A 14,613-nucleotide genomic window follows, 5' to 3' on the forward strand; every position below is an offset into this window, starting at 1 on the left:
ATACATGTAATGCATCTATTTTGCTACAGATTGAAATGCATTGTTGATAAATGTGCTAGTTTTTCTTATTTTCTTACCCTTTTTGGCCATTGTTGCTCTTTTCAAAAAGCAAACTCCCCTGTTTGGCCCATGATGTTAGCCTATGATGAACCCGAAGTGTTTAATCTCCTCTTCAGCTTTTGAATTGCCATCCATTTCTCAAGTTTTTTTGCCTATGGTTACCCTCCTTGCCTCCACTTATCAACATGCACCACCATAACTCCAGTGTTGAAATAACATAGCTTTCTTCCATTAAAAGTAGTAAGTAGATGATGGTGTTCGGGCGGCGCCAACACTCTTCCTTCTAAATCAACCCTAAGTTTGACAATGTCATCCACCACAAGAAGGTCGGAATCAAAGTATAAGACACGTTCAACATCTGGTGGTAGTATATCAGAGCTAGGTAAAGCCTCGCATATATAGTTCAAAGGTTGGTCCAATGCTTGGCCAAAAGATTTCGATATCTTGCCAGGAACTAGGTTGGAGTGAAAGCAGTGAACTCTAAAGTTGAGGTAAGGGAAGGTCGAGTTGCTGCTAACAACCACTCGAGGCTCGTATTTTCCCCGTCCACAATAGAGCAAACTAGGGATACGGATGACTGAAAAACTCAAACCTGATGAGCCCAACTCGATCATGTAGGATCCGGGTTTTTTTTAATCGGGTTTGGGGTGGGACGGGTGAGTATAAATTCTAAAATTATCAAATATATATATAAATAAATAAAATATTAGTTTAAAATACCTGATAATAAAATTTAGGAAAATGGTTTCAATTGGTAAATTTTTTTAAAAAATTGGTAATTTAATCACTCTCAATTTCAAAAGTGACAATTATATATAATTGTGATTGATATAATAACAAATTTAAACCTTAATATTTTATATATTCTGTGTAAAGTTGATAGAATGTATCATTACAAGCTAACTTTATTAAATAAAGACCAAATTTATAAAATGCGTAAACTTTGATAGATAAATTTGTTATTATGCTAATAAATTTAGAATTTGATACATTAGTACTAGTGGTAATGTGTAACATCCCGAAATAGGGCCTAAACGGAATAGTGGTTGTGAAACCACAAATTCGAGGTAGAAAAATTTATTTTATTATTATGAGGTTCATGGTATGATTGCATGATTGTGTGAAAATTTCGTGATGAAATTCTATGCATAAAGTGCTTAAGTTGAGGTTAGGGACTAAATCGAATAATTTGTAAAACTTGCATTCTAGAAGTTTTTAGTATGAAATTGCTTTGGAATATTAATTAGGAGGGTTTAAATAACAATTTGACCAATTTTAAGTTCATGGACAAAAATTAAGACATGAAATGAATTTTTGAAAGTTTAGTAAGGAGGGGCAATTTGGTCATTTGGATATTAAATGAATTAAAAAGGGAAAAATAACACAAAAATAGTCATCTTCTCAATTAGTTTCTGCCGATTTTTGCTCTCCTCCATAGCTGGGGTTTCTTCAACTTTCAAGCTTCATAGTAAGTGATTCCAAGCCCCGTTTTTAATGATCTTTACGTTTTTGGAGTCCCGGTAACTTGATTAAGCTTATTCTAGTAATAATTCAACCTAGGGTTCATATTTGGAAAAATACCCATAGCTGAAATTTGTGTATTTTGGTGTTTTATGATAGAATATGAGCTTTTAAATTATGTTAAACAACTTATGCTACTCGGTTTTAAGTGAAAACGAGTAAAAGGGCTTAAATTAGAAAAAAAATACCAATAGTCATAAGTATACGTTAGAGTGTGATTTTGATATTGCCATAGAAGGGAAAAATGATCAGCATGTCATAAAATATAAGAAAATAGGATGAAGTTTAATTTACGAGCCTTGGGGAAAAAGTGCAAATATGTGAAAGTTTAGGGGTAAAAATATAATTTTTCCAAAGTTTGGGTCAATGACTGTTTTAATAAATGTGAATATTAAATAAGTTAAATTTGCTATTATAGATCAAGAAGAACGAAATTCGGGAGTAGATCGGGGAAAAGAAAAAGTAAAGGACTAAATTGTAAAGTTTAGTCACATTTTGTATCAAGGTAAGTTACAGTAAATAAATGCAATATTCTTTTATTTTACATTATTATTGTCAATTTCCAGCATTTATATATTTATGTTATGAAAATATTTAAAGTCAAATTTAAGGTGAAGTGACAGAGGAAAAGTGTTAGAAAGCCTCGGTTGAACCCTAGGAATGTTAGGATATTAGGGTTGACAGGACAGAACAGAAATGAGCCATGTAAGTCCATATTAGAAATATGGCTTTGGAGACAGGATTGAGCCATGTAAGTCCATATTATATATGGCATTGGAGACAGGAATAATTCATGTAAGTCCATGTCAAAGACATGGCATTGGCAGGATATTGAAAGACAGGAACGACCCTAGTATCCTTAGTATTCCGAGTGGTTCAACGGGTCAGGGTACGAGTTAAATTACAGTGAATTAACAGCAAAGGAAAAGTAGATTATATTTATGAAAAAGGAAAGGTCAGGTAAGAAAGAAGGTAAGGGAATAAAGAAGAAGATAGAAATTGAGAAGTAAAGAAATTTATGATGTTAGATGATATTATGCATAATTATCGATTATGTTGAATGTTGTGATTTATTTGCTTGTAAGCTTACTAAGCCTAGTGCTTAATCTCTTTATTTTCTTCTTCTTATAGTACTTATCTAGCCACTCGGGGATTGAAGGAAACGTCGGAGGCCGATCACACTATCAAAGAAATAACTCGGTATAATTAGACGTTTTGTTTTGGGTATGGTATGTATAGAAACTTAGCTACTTTTGATATAATGTGAACAATGAATGATGTGTAAATACTTGCTAGTGATTAGCTAATAAAATGGCCGATGATATACATGTTTATTAATATGTATGATTGAATGGTGATTATCACATGAAAATTATGAAAAATGTGAAAGTAACCTAAAAACAGATTCAAGTAACAGAAATGATGTAACTTTGAAAATCACTAAAAATTGTAGAAACATAGTTTGAAGATGAATAATATATGAAATTAAAGCTTATTATGTCTATTTTCTTATGGAATAAGCAAAACAGGTAATGGTTTTGTATTTTATAAGATATCTGAGTTTTAGTGAAATAGGGCCAGAGCGATTTCTGGATCCCCTGTTCCAACTTTAGAAATTCACCATAGATTTTAAAAAAATAATTAGGTGGTGTACTTTATATGGATAGAATTCTTATTGAATCTAGTTTTAATAGAAACAAATGGTACAGTCATATGAATTTTTTACAGAGAGAAAAGTGGTTCGTAGTAAGTAGAGGCCAGTGCAGTCAAATTCTAAAACAGGAGTAACTTTAACTAATAAACTGTACTAATTGACTAAGTAAAAAATTCTAGAAAACAATTAGTAGATAGATATATGAGTCTAGTTTCAGGAAAAATTTACGGATCTTAATTTCGAGTTTTGAAACTCGAGAAATGAATTTTTAAGCAACCATGACGCAGAAAAATAGTTTATTCCGAAAATTAAAATAAGTGGTTTAGAGTTGTTTAAAAGGAAAGATAAGTTTAGTAACACCTCAAGCTTAACTCCGGTGACGGTTTCGGGCGTGGGGTGTTACATAATGTACTTTTTTATCCCATAAGCAGCCTTAAAATTGTCATTTGTCTCTTTTTCTCAAATATTTATTTTTAATATTTTACTATACTCTTATAGGACATTTGTCAACTCCTGACTCTGCTTGTAGGGTCTAAAAACTTCATTAGTAGTGTACCAAACATTTTTCCATAAAAATATGTATAATTGACAAAAAATATTAACATTGTGATTAATTATCTTTAGTTGCCCACTTTCAAAACTAACATAGATTAAATTGCTTTAATTTTTTAGACGGACCAATTTACTCAATACAAAAATTGATAGGGACCAAAGAATCTTTTAACCTAAAATTTATATAATATTTGCTCTAGCATGATATAATAAAAAAATTAGAAAAATATTATTCTATTTTGATGAAAAAATATAAAAAATTAAAAATTGTGGCATATCAAGTCGGGTCAGGTAAAAGTCATGTTTGTCAGTGTTAGGCACTGCCTTCATCCACATCCTTCATCATTGCAACATTAAATTGAGAATTGGTTGTGGAACTGTCGACATAGCCTTTCACCTATTACATATGCAAGACCTCAACCTCACCTATATATCCCCAATAATATTTACCCTTAAGCACAACCTTAAACTCATTCTAGGCAACAACCTAAAAATATTGATCCTCACCTTTTTCGACTTTAGACCGTAATGTTTTACCCATCTTGGACATGATCATAATTAATGTTGAAAAAAAGGAAAAAGGTTGAATTTGCAAAACTTTTCTTCTTGATTTTCCCCCCTTAAATTGTTTTATTTATAAGATTATTATTCTGTTTATAAAATTATTATTTTAATAAATAAATTTCATTTTAGAAAATGAGAAAATGGATATTATTTTTTTATAAATATTTTTATAATTTTGTATGTATTTTTATAAAAAAAATATTAAATTTATTTGAAAGTAAAAATTTTTATGAATGTAAAATTTTTTGTGTTGTTTTTAATTATTTGAAAGTTATTTTGTTAGTAATTTATGATTAAGTTATAAATTGTTTGTGTTTAGGTCAATGTTTATTGTGATTTTTTATGAATATAATTTTTTTTTGTTTTTTAAATTATTTTAAAGTTATTTTGTTAGTAATTTATGATTAGGTTATAAATTGTTTGTGTTTAGTTTAGTGTTTATTGTGACTTGTTATAAATGTAAATTTTTTTTTGTTTTTTAAAGTTATTTTGTTAGTACTTTATGATACAACAAAACAGACTTTTAACGGCGTTTTTTAAGCCTATAGTGGCGCTTATAAGGCAAACAATTTGCGGCGTTTTTATAAGCGCCGCAAAAAATGCTGTTATAGATAACGTCGCAAGTTTATGTGAAAAATACCGCTACAGAACATGATCTTTAGCGACGCTTTTCCTACAAACGCCGCTAAAGAAAATGACTTTTAGCAGCACTTTTCCCACAAACACCGCTAAAGAACATGACTTTTAGCAGCACTTTTTCAACAAATGCCACTAAAAGCATGACCTTTAGTGACGCTTTTCCCACAAACGCCGCTAAAAAACATGCCCTTTTAAAAAAATTATTTTAATTAAATAAATATTTATTTCTATGATAAATATTATATTATGTTTTATTTTTTAAATTTGAACTTCAAACTATATATTTTTAAGGATAAATAAAAAATACTATTTAAATTAAATTTTTTATAAAAATTTTAACTTTAAAACTAAATATAAAAATTGATGAATTTAAATTTAGAATTTAAAATAAATAACACAATTAAAATCTAAAAGTTAGAACTCGAATTATCTTAAATATTAAAATAAAAAAATATAGAATCAAAACTAAAATAAATAATAAAAATTAGATTAAATATAAAGATATAAATAAAATACAGCAAGTCCTTTACTAACATCAAGTCCAAATATAGCATCTTGTTTGCGGACCTAAACAACATTGAAAATTGGAAATTTGGTCTTTTATAAAAGACAAATTGCTAAGTTTTGGACTAAGAATTCTAATACCTTGGAGGACAATGCAAAGTTTAAAGCTTCATAAACTACACTCTCATCAGGACAAGATGCCAATGAACCTACAAACAGAGGGGAAAAAATATTATAGATTTGAATAGTCTGCAAGTGTCTAAAGGATTTTTGTACACTACTCCAGTTTGTTAATGCAGAAGTCGTTGAAAAGGCTGTGCATAATATTTTCCTACAACATACGAAATAATGTAACGTGAAACCCAAATCCGTTAACTGCAAAATTGCAGGAAAAGAGAGAACAGCTTAATATTTCAATTAATCTGGTTGGTTTTCGTTAACGAAACAAAATTAAACTTCAACATTTTTTCAATGGATAATTCTACATATCCAACCAAAAGATCAGAACAAATCAAAATCTAGAAGCACAATACAATGAAGATATTAATCACCATCAGATGTTAAATTAACACATACTAAAAGTTCAAAACAAATAAAATGAACACATACTAAAAGTTCAAAACAAATAAAATGAAGGTATAAAAACTTAATAGGACTAATCCTATCTAATAACCAAAATAACATTCAAATATCAAATTTTCTTAAAATCTCTTCTGTTAACCAAACTAAATTTTTTATGGTTAACCAACAAATCGAATCTGGTCAATTAATTCAGCTAAAAATAAAAGAATATTAGCAACAAATTATATAGCAACAAATATTAAATTGAATTTCAGGACCATGTCAAATTTTCCTAGAAAACTTCTAGCCAATACAAATTTTGAGAAAGCAGTCCAAAAATCCCAACACTCAAATAAACTACATATGAAAACTACATACAAATTGTTTAAGATAAGGATTGATGTATCAATATCTTAACCTCAATTTTCTTCAAGTAACCAAGTTACATACACTCAACACCTCAAACAGATTATAAAGGTATAACCTTGTAATGACTTACCTTGATTGCAGCACCAAAACATGACTCAGCAATTGTACTACTCTGAAACATTGTTGGGATGTTTTCAAGCAATAGTTCTAAATGCTGGCGGCACTGAGTCCTCAGAACAAAAAAACAGGTCAGTACAAAATACTCGAGAGGCCTTAAATATGACATCATATTAAATTAATAATTAAGAAACTCCAACTGGTATAAGAAAAAAATTCTCATATATTAATTAATATATTTAAAATAATTACAGCAACACAATCAGAGAGCAGAAACAGAGAAGAAGGATGTAACAGACTGGTATGAATGTTTAAAGTTAAAATTTAGGTATAATCCTTTGAGATGGCTAATCCTTTGAGTGTTAATATTCGTCCCAGATGTAAATTAAGCCTCTCACACTAGTCTGCACTGAAATTCTTTACAAATTAATTAATAGTAGCACATTGGGAGGGAGGATCTTAATCAATCTGTACAAGACATCACTAAAAAGGTTAGAACTAAGAGTCAGACTATATGTTTGCTTTGTACATATAGGCCATTTTCCCTAATAAAATTAATTTAGAAAAAAAGATAGCATCCACAATCATCTTCATTATTGATTGAAACTCTCAACAAATATGTTTATATCAAATTAAATACTTATATTTAACTTAATACTTACATTTAAATTAATATTTCATATATCATACTATTAACCATGTTGAATATCATTTAAATTATCTTACTTTTTAAAAATAAAATTAACTTACTTTTACTTTATACCATCATATATAAAATAAATATTTTAAATTTTCAGAACATTTTTTAATAACAATACTAAAATCATCAAATTTCTAAATAACACTTTTTAAAAGCCTTAATCTTCTAACCCCTAAAATCAAAGTCAAAACTCGCCGCTGCTCCCATATCTGAAGTAAATTAACAAAAATCAGCAATAAATTATAGAACTCAATAGTTTCTCTTAAGTATGAAATTGTTGCACTATTCATAAAGAATTCTTAACGTTATCAATCATTAGTGCCGTTAAACAGCAGCTTCAATTTTTTTCCTTAATTTTCCTTTTCAAAATATCACTTTCGCCCATACTTGAAAAAGCAAATCTAAGTTCTTTCAAGAAAAAAAAGAAGAAGAAGCAATTTTAAGATTTGAATAGAAAAAGGAAATTAATATTTTAAAAAAGAACCCCCTTGCTTTTCTATATTTTCCCCCCAAACTTCAACGATACAATTAACACTATAAAAATGACGGAGAGCTGCTTTCCTTTTTCTGTACAAGTGTCTAAGGAAGGAGGCTGTAAATTAGGTAGCGGTAATTAATCAGTAATCATCTTTTGCTATTCATGGGGTTACTTTCCAACAGACAACTTGTGGATGAGCAGCCTAAGCTTCGTTAAAACAAGGACGTTTCTTAACTAATGCTATGGGCCCTTCTGCTAATAATCCAAATAATGTTCCAACTTTTTAGGAAAGAAGATGAACATAGAATTCGACATTTTTAACCCCCTTCTTCACACGATGGTGAAGGAGATGCACCCTTTTTTTTATCCAAAAAGAAACGAGAAAATTACAATTTCTAGCTACAAAATCTATAATTTAGGTATCACTAATCATTATATTTGCAACAGACTGGTATGAATATAAGAATAAGTTAAAATACACAAGATACTGCAAAATATACGAGATAAGCACACAAAGCTGATTAATACTGACCACATAAATTGCAGATAAACTTCCTTTCCTGATCAATGAACTTCATGAAATGATTTATGTAACCTTTGCAACCGGAACATCGAACATGACCACTTTCCCCAAAATCCACAACCTATAGTAAGAAATATTCAAAATATGATAAGCAGATCAAATTACAAAATCCATTTAAGAACCCAACAGATTACTGGTGGTGAAACTGCAGTGCAAACTTAATCAAAGTATATAAAAGAGTACCAAAAAAAGCCACAATTAATTTATATAACTTGTTATGACCTGAATTAGTGGTGCATCTCATATAACGAGGAGTGCAATTCCCAGTGTCTCTGACAATGTAATCGCTAGTAGCAGGCTTCAAAAGATTACAAGTGATCAGGAGAAGAAACAAAATTCAAAATTCAGTTATATGTCAAAGCTGTTATTGCATTATGTATACATGCAATGATAACATAGCAAAGAGAGCCAGAACAATGGGCCTAAGCTAAATGAAGATCAAAAGGAATAGCAAATTAGCAAAATCCTGAGTGAATTAAGTAATTTTCTTTTCTTTCTTCTAAAATGATCAAAGCTTTTACCGGAGGAGGATTTGCTGAGTTGCCATGGCGAGTTTCATACACGATTGGTGAGGAACTTGGAATGGGCCTTGGAATTTGATTAGGATCAATCTTCGTAGGTGGTTGTGGCATTCCAAACATTCTTGGAGGTTGTGCTTGAGTAGATCCAAGAATAGGAGGTGCCTGGGCTCCTTAAAACAATTCAAAACATTCAGAATCTAATTAGTGATGGGAGTGAACAACTTCTAAACACCACTTACCATTTTAGGAGCAATGCCTTTATCAACTTGATATTCACCATTAATGAGGTAATCAGGTTCCTTGATTAGAGGGAAGACTCCACCTCCGATTCTCACCATCCACAAAAATCTATTTCCCAATAATATGTAATTAGAATAGGATAATTGCACTTAGCAAATTCAGGACAGATTAAAAATGGAACTCAGGAAACCCAAAACAAAAGAATATAGCGACTGCATTAGCATAGAGACAGTAGAAGACCACTTTTATACACTCAAAACAAGTATGATTTCCTATTTCTTTTTTCTCCTCTTCATTTTGCTCTTGTTGGGAGGATTGGCAAGGGTTACATGTAAAAGTAAGGCATACAACTGTGATTTGCAAATAATGATTAAGTACACCTATTGATCAAAGTCCAAAAATGCATCCTCCTTCATACTTTAAAGAAAAAGAAGCTATAATCATTAAACGCTAGAGCTAGATTTTCATACAATTTCTTATGTTTGCATACCATGCATACACAGAATGAGCCTCCGTTAATTACCATACTTTAAAGGTACAGATGAACTTTAACGCTTGAGATGCCATATAAACAAACAAAAGAAAAGAATATGAGGGTTCTAGAGAGAGAGGAGAGCTTAAAAAAGCCCTGCGATTTGAAGAGAGAAGAAAAAATTAGAGGAAACTAAAAGCCGACACTTCGTTTCTATTTATAGAGATGTTAAATATTGATTTTGTTTCTTTTCTGTCAACTAAATATTTAATAAAATGATAATCTAATTTCTATATTCAGTCCATTATTTCGATTTTTAGGATTCATTAACTCAAATACTATTTTCTGCACTTTAAATTTTATTATATTTACTACTAATATATAATAAAAGAGTTTAAATGAACAGTTTGAATCAACAGAAAAGAAAAGTTATGATAATTTTGAAGACTTTCATGCCTAGATAAATTAAGTTGAGAAAATATAATTTCAAGGCAAAGCATTTCAAAGATTACTACAAAGCATATCCTGTAACAACAAATGCTTCATCCAAAATAGTAAATCAAAAGAATAAAGCACCAAACTTGTATACTGCCCACCATTATAAGTCACTAAAAGCAAGAAAAACAAAATGACTTAATTCATGGAATTCACGAATGTTAAAATCAGACATGAGTTTAAAACTTTACCTTCGGAAGGATGTTTAAAACTAGAATCCACAATAGATCGAAGTAGCTCCATTTTCAGCAGAAAGTCTCTGAATCCCGAACTGTGAATTCCAACATACCCCCTACACCACATAAAAAAGAAATGAAACAAATTAAAATCAAATTGCTTTACATTAAAACTAGCAGATTATATTAGAAGATTGCTTTCCTTAAAAATATGTATAAATTAAAATGACTAACTTCTTAGCAAAATCAGCAGCCTTAGTGGAGGCAGAGTCAGGGGCTTTTTCATCTTCTTCTTCGTAATCGAGAAACTCTTCCTCGTAGGCGTCGTTGGCCTTTATCACTCCCATTCTAATTAACCAATAAAATGAAACAAAAAAGAATCAAGCTGATGCGTCATTGAGAGCACCAAAAATATCCTATTCCTTGTAAAATAGTAAAAATAACAGTAAAGGGGAAGTAGGGTCGAATCCTCAAGGACCGAATTGTATGAATGCTCATTTCTTGAAATCCTGGACAATTTCCTGACCAAGAAAACTTGTGTTCCTGAAAAATAAAAAAAATAGAATTAAGAATCTGGAAAAATAAAAACAGAATTTAAAGTGAATTAAAATTGTAAAATTAAATAAATTGCAGAAATTAAAATGAGGAATATAAAAATAGATAGAGTTGGGAAAAGAGAAAGTTTCTTATGTGGCAAGATTCCAGCCTCTGGTTATCTCGATTCGCCTTGGGTTCAATCCTTGGCTTTTAAGTAACCCTTCTTGAACAAGATAAGCCAGTTATAGTGGAAGAGGACACCTATGACCACCAGCTCCAAGGATTAGACTTATGATTTTTAGGGAACCTGACTCTAGCTAATAATCACTTTTGTCGGACTATCTTCTGCTAGATCACCTCTTCCCAACGGCGAATACCACATTGTTTTGTCTCTTGGATTCGCTGACTTCTGACGTAGAAAGCCAACGAACCGACTGTGCAACTTTCCCAAAACATACAAAGCGGTCGTTCCTTGCACAGGTTGAAAAGATCACCTATTAAGGGACACGGACGGAAACGTCAGCCCCGTAATGCGGAGAAGCGATGAATATCTTGTTGAGAAGGCTAAGCGTGAGTTCTAAGCGTCATGAACCTTTTTTTGGGGAATTTCGACAACCTTCGGTTAGATTGGTTTAGTGGCTCATGATTTTTGGGAAAGAAATAAAAATAATGGAAATGAAATTTTTATTGAAGAAAATATGGAGAGAACAAAAGATAGAGTTTTTGGGAGATGGAATGTTTCAGGAAAAAGATATATCAAATATGTGCCACTTCATCCCCTATTTATAGTACTAGAAAACCTAGTCTATTCCTAACGAAATTCTAAAAGATAAATACAAATAAATAAAGATAATTAAAGATAAATAAAGATAAATGAAAATAAATCATAAAATTTAAATCTAAATAAAAATCCTTAATAATTATCCTAATATAATTGAAATTAAAATAGAGTCTTGTGCTATAAAATCTCTTCTTTTGCATTGTAGTCCTTAGGTCTTCCATGTTTGCATTTTTGGCACCACTTTTCTCTTTCTTTACATGTTGGCTCATTATATCTTCAAATTGGCACTTTTTACCCTTAAATTTTCTCTTGCCTCCAATTTAGTCCCTAAAAGATAAAAGACCATAAATAGCCCAAATTAGTAGCATCATACTCAAAATAAATATATAATTAGCACATAAAATATGACGTTCTAGAGTATTATCAAATTCCCCCCTACTTAGCCCATGCTTGCCCTCAAGTATAGTTCCTGTCCACCGTGAAAATTAAATCCTGCCATGAAAGAAATTCTACTCCAAAGTTTTATAAAAATATGTCAAAATGCATACGAAAAATAAAGAGAACCTTTAGCTTGATTTAAGTAAAATTGAAAAAGTGTTCCAATTAACACACACAAAATTGAGATCGACTTGGGTTATTTCATGAAAATTAGGTAATTTACCGAACCTATCAAGACACCTAATTTATTTCTCCCTTTAGTCCCCAATTTTATTAATGCATATTTATTTATTTATTTTCTCTTTTTTTCTTTTTTTTCTTTTACTTTAATTTCAAATTTATTTATTTACTTTTACTTAGGGAAAAATATTGAACCTTTTGACGTGAAGAGAGATGACAGCCAAGCACCTTACCTTGGTTACTCAGCCCAACACATTCTTAGAAATTAATTCCGGTTAGTGGAGTTTTACCTAACACGTCACACAACTTTTTGACGTGAAATAAGATGACAACCCAAGCACCCTACCCCGCTTACTCAGCTAGTCACGTCTAAAGCTAAACTCATAACTATGGAAACATTATTATTATTAAACGAAATTTTAATTTTGGAGGACTTAGGAAAAACAATCAAGTGTCAAAAATAAGTTTCAGTAACCACCTTAATAGTCATGAACATATTTAAGCATGCAATTATATTAAGTGTCCTCTTTGTATTTAGACTTTATCAAATTTACCAAAATCAAGATAAAGTTAACTCCATTAATCATAATTACTTAAACTAAAAGAAATAAAACAGTAGAGATGAAATCTATCAAGCAAAATCATAATTAACTCAATAGATAAGAATAATGCATGTAGGTCAAACAGTGGGCAAGTCGTAGTCAAATTCTTGGGCAAGAAAAGAGGCAAAATATGCTTAAAAAAATTATATGAGCAGCAACAACCAAATCAACAGTTAAAATGACAGATATAAAATCGGCAGTTAAAATGACAGAAATAATGAGGAATGCCTCCCCCTACTTAAAACACATAGTCCTCGATGTGGAATAAATAAAATAGGAGAAAAAGGTGTAGAGGAACTCCCCCTGTTATTACTGTCGTTCGCGTATGATGGCAATGAGATTCGCTAGTTGCTGGCCAAAAGTGTCGAGTAGGGGCTGTTTGGCTGTAGATTTATCATTCCTCATTTCTTCCTATCTTCGTTTCGGTTTACCTAGAAGAAGAGAATTTTATTAATATCTGAAAATAAGAAATAATAAAATAATAAGATAAAATAAAATAAAATAAAATAAAAATAAAAATAATTGGGTTGACTCCCAATAAGCGCTTGTTTAACGCCGCTAGCTTGACGCCCCAACTAGTATTGGGGCGGTTCCAGCTGAATTCTTTCGTTCTTATGAGCTTGGAAATTCTCATTTTTTAACACGTCTACCATATTTGGGTTTAATCGTCCTTAGGCCTCCTTCTTTGGTTTCGTTTTTTCCTCCAAGGGGTTGATCCCTTTTAAGTCGGCAATGGTCTCATCTTTCTCCAAAAATGTGCATTTGAGATGTTTGGGAAGTGGTTTTAATTTCAGATCTGGTGCCTGCACAACAGAAGGTAGAAGTTTAGTATTCATGGGAGCCAATAATTTATTAACAGATTCAAAATCATCAAACATCATTTTAGATTTATCTCCATAAGATGACTCAAAAGTTTTTTCTACTGATGAGTCAATTATGTCGACACGGTTTACGTCCAAAACTTCACTTGGGTGACTAATAGTGCCATAAACGTTAAACTTCACGATCTCCCCGTCAAACTCCATCGTGAGGGTTCCACTTCGTACATAAATCTTAGTATTTGCAGTACTAAGGAAAGGTCGCCCCAACAAGATGTCTGAAGACCCAGAAGCATTATCCTCCTCTATTTTTATCACATAAAAATCTGCAGAGAAGATAAGCCCATTGACTTTGACTAATACGTCCTTAAGGACTCCTTCGGGATGCACAATGGACCTGTCTACCAACTGAATGATAACACCTATCTTTGTCAAAAAACCCGCATTAAGTGATTCATAAACAGAAAAAGGCATGACGTTTATGGAGGCCTCTAAATCACATATAGCCTTCTTAATTCCTAAAAGGCCTATTTTGCAAGGTATTGCAAACAAGCCCCTATCTTTACATTTCGCTAGCATTTTCCATTGTAACACTATAGATACATTCTCACCAACACTTACCTTTTCATTACCTGTTAATTTTCGTTTGTTGGTGTAGAGTTCTTTAAGGAACTTGGCATACCGCGAAATTTGTCTGATGGCATCCAATAGTGGTAAATTGATCTCGACATTTCTGAATGTTTCGAGGATCTCATTGTCTTCCTTATTTTTTCGACACTGGTTTAATTGTCCTCGGAATGGAGGTTGGATTTTTGACAGTGGGGGTTTTGCTCAGACCTGTTCGTCGCTTTCGAGATTTTCTGGGTGATTTTTTGGCCAAGATTCCTATCAGGAATTGGTTTTAGTACCTTTGCACTTCACAGCATCACTGCATTAGCGTTTTGCCTCGGGTTTGGTTTTGTTTGTGACAGCAGCTTCCCTTGAGAACTCATCTTCTCAATTGATGTGGTCAATTCTCTTATAGACACTTCGGTTTTCTGTTGAAAATCAA

At 31.5% G+C, this 14,613-nt stretch overlaps 1 protein-coding gene and 1 long non-coding RNA gene across 3 annotated transcripts; both read right to left on the minus strand.

The window, feature by feature from the left end:
- Positions 1-218: 218 nt before the first annotated feature.
- Positions 219-674, minus strand: LOC107963317 (probable galacturonosyltransferase-like 4). Its single transcript, XM_016899893.1, has one exon. It carries the CDS (start codon positions 672-674, stop codon positions 219-221), a length of 456 nt encoding a protein of 151 aa, XP_016755382.1.
- A 4,783-nt stretch (positions 675-5,457) lies between these two features.
- Positions 5,458-9,723, minus strand: LOC107953513 (uncharacterized). Of its 2 annotated transcripts, none has more exons than XR_001699242.2 (7): positions 9,554-9,723; positions 9,063-9,171; positions 8,824-8,985; positions 8,525-8,600; positions 8,252-8,363; positions 6,555-6,647; positions 5,458-5,703 (listed from the first exon to the last, which is right to left on the minus strand). It is a non-coding gene; the product is annotated as an uncharacterized lncRNA (long non-coding RNA). The 2 variants fall into 2 exon arrangements; XR_005900172.1 differs by having other exon boundaries at positions 8,824-8,993.
- Between the last annotated feature and the right edge of the window lie 4,890 nt (positions 9,724-14,613).

The sequence above is a fragment of the Gossypium hirsutum genome, chromosome A08 (assembly GCF_007990345.1).
Source record: "Gossypium hirsutum isolate 1008001.06 chromosome A08, Gossypium_hirsutum_v2.1, whole genome shotgun sequence".
Classification (NCBI taxonomy): Eukaryota; Viridiplantae; Streptophyta; class Magnoliopsida; order Malvales; family Malvaceae; genus Gossypium; species Gossypium hirsutum.

Bases quoted from the DNA above. Each gene is read 5' to 3' on its own strand.
- LOC107963317 (XM_016899893.1), bottom strand. From the start codon at position 674: ATGATCGAGTTGGGCTCATCAGGTTTGAGTTTTTCAGTCATCCGTATC.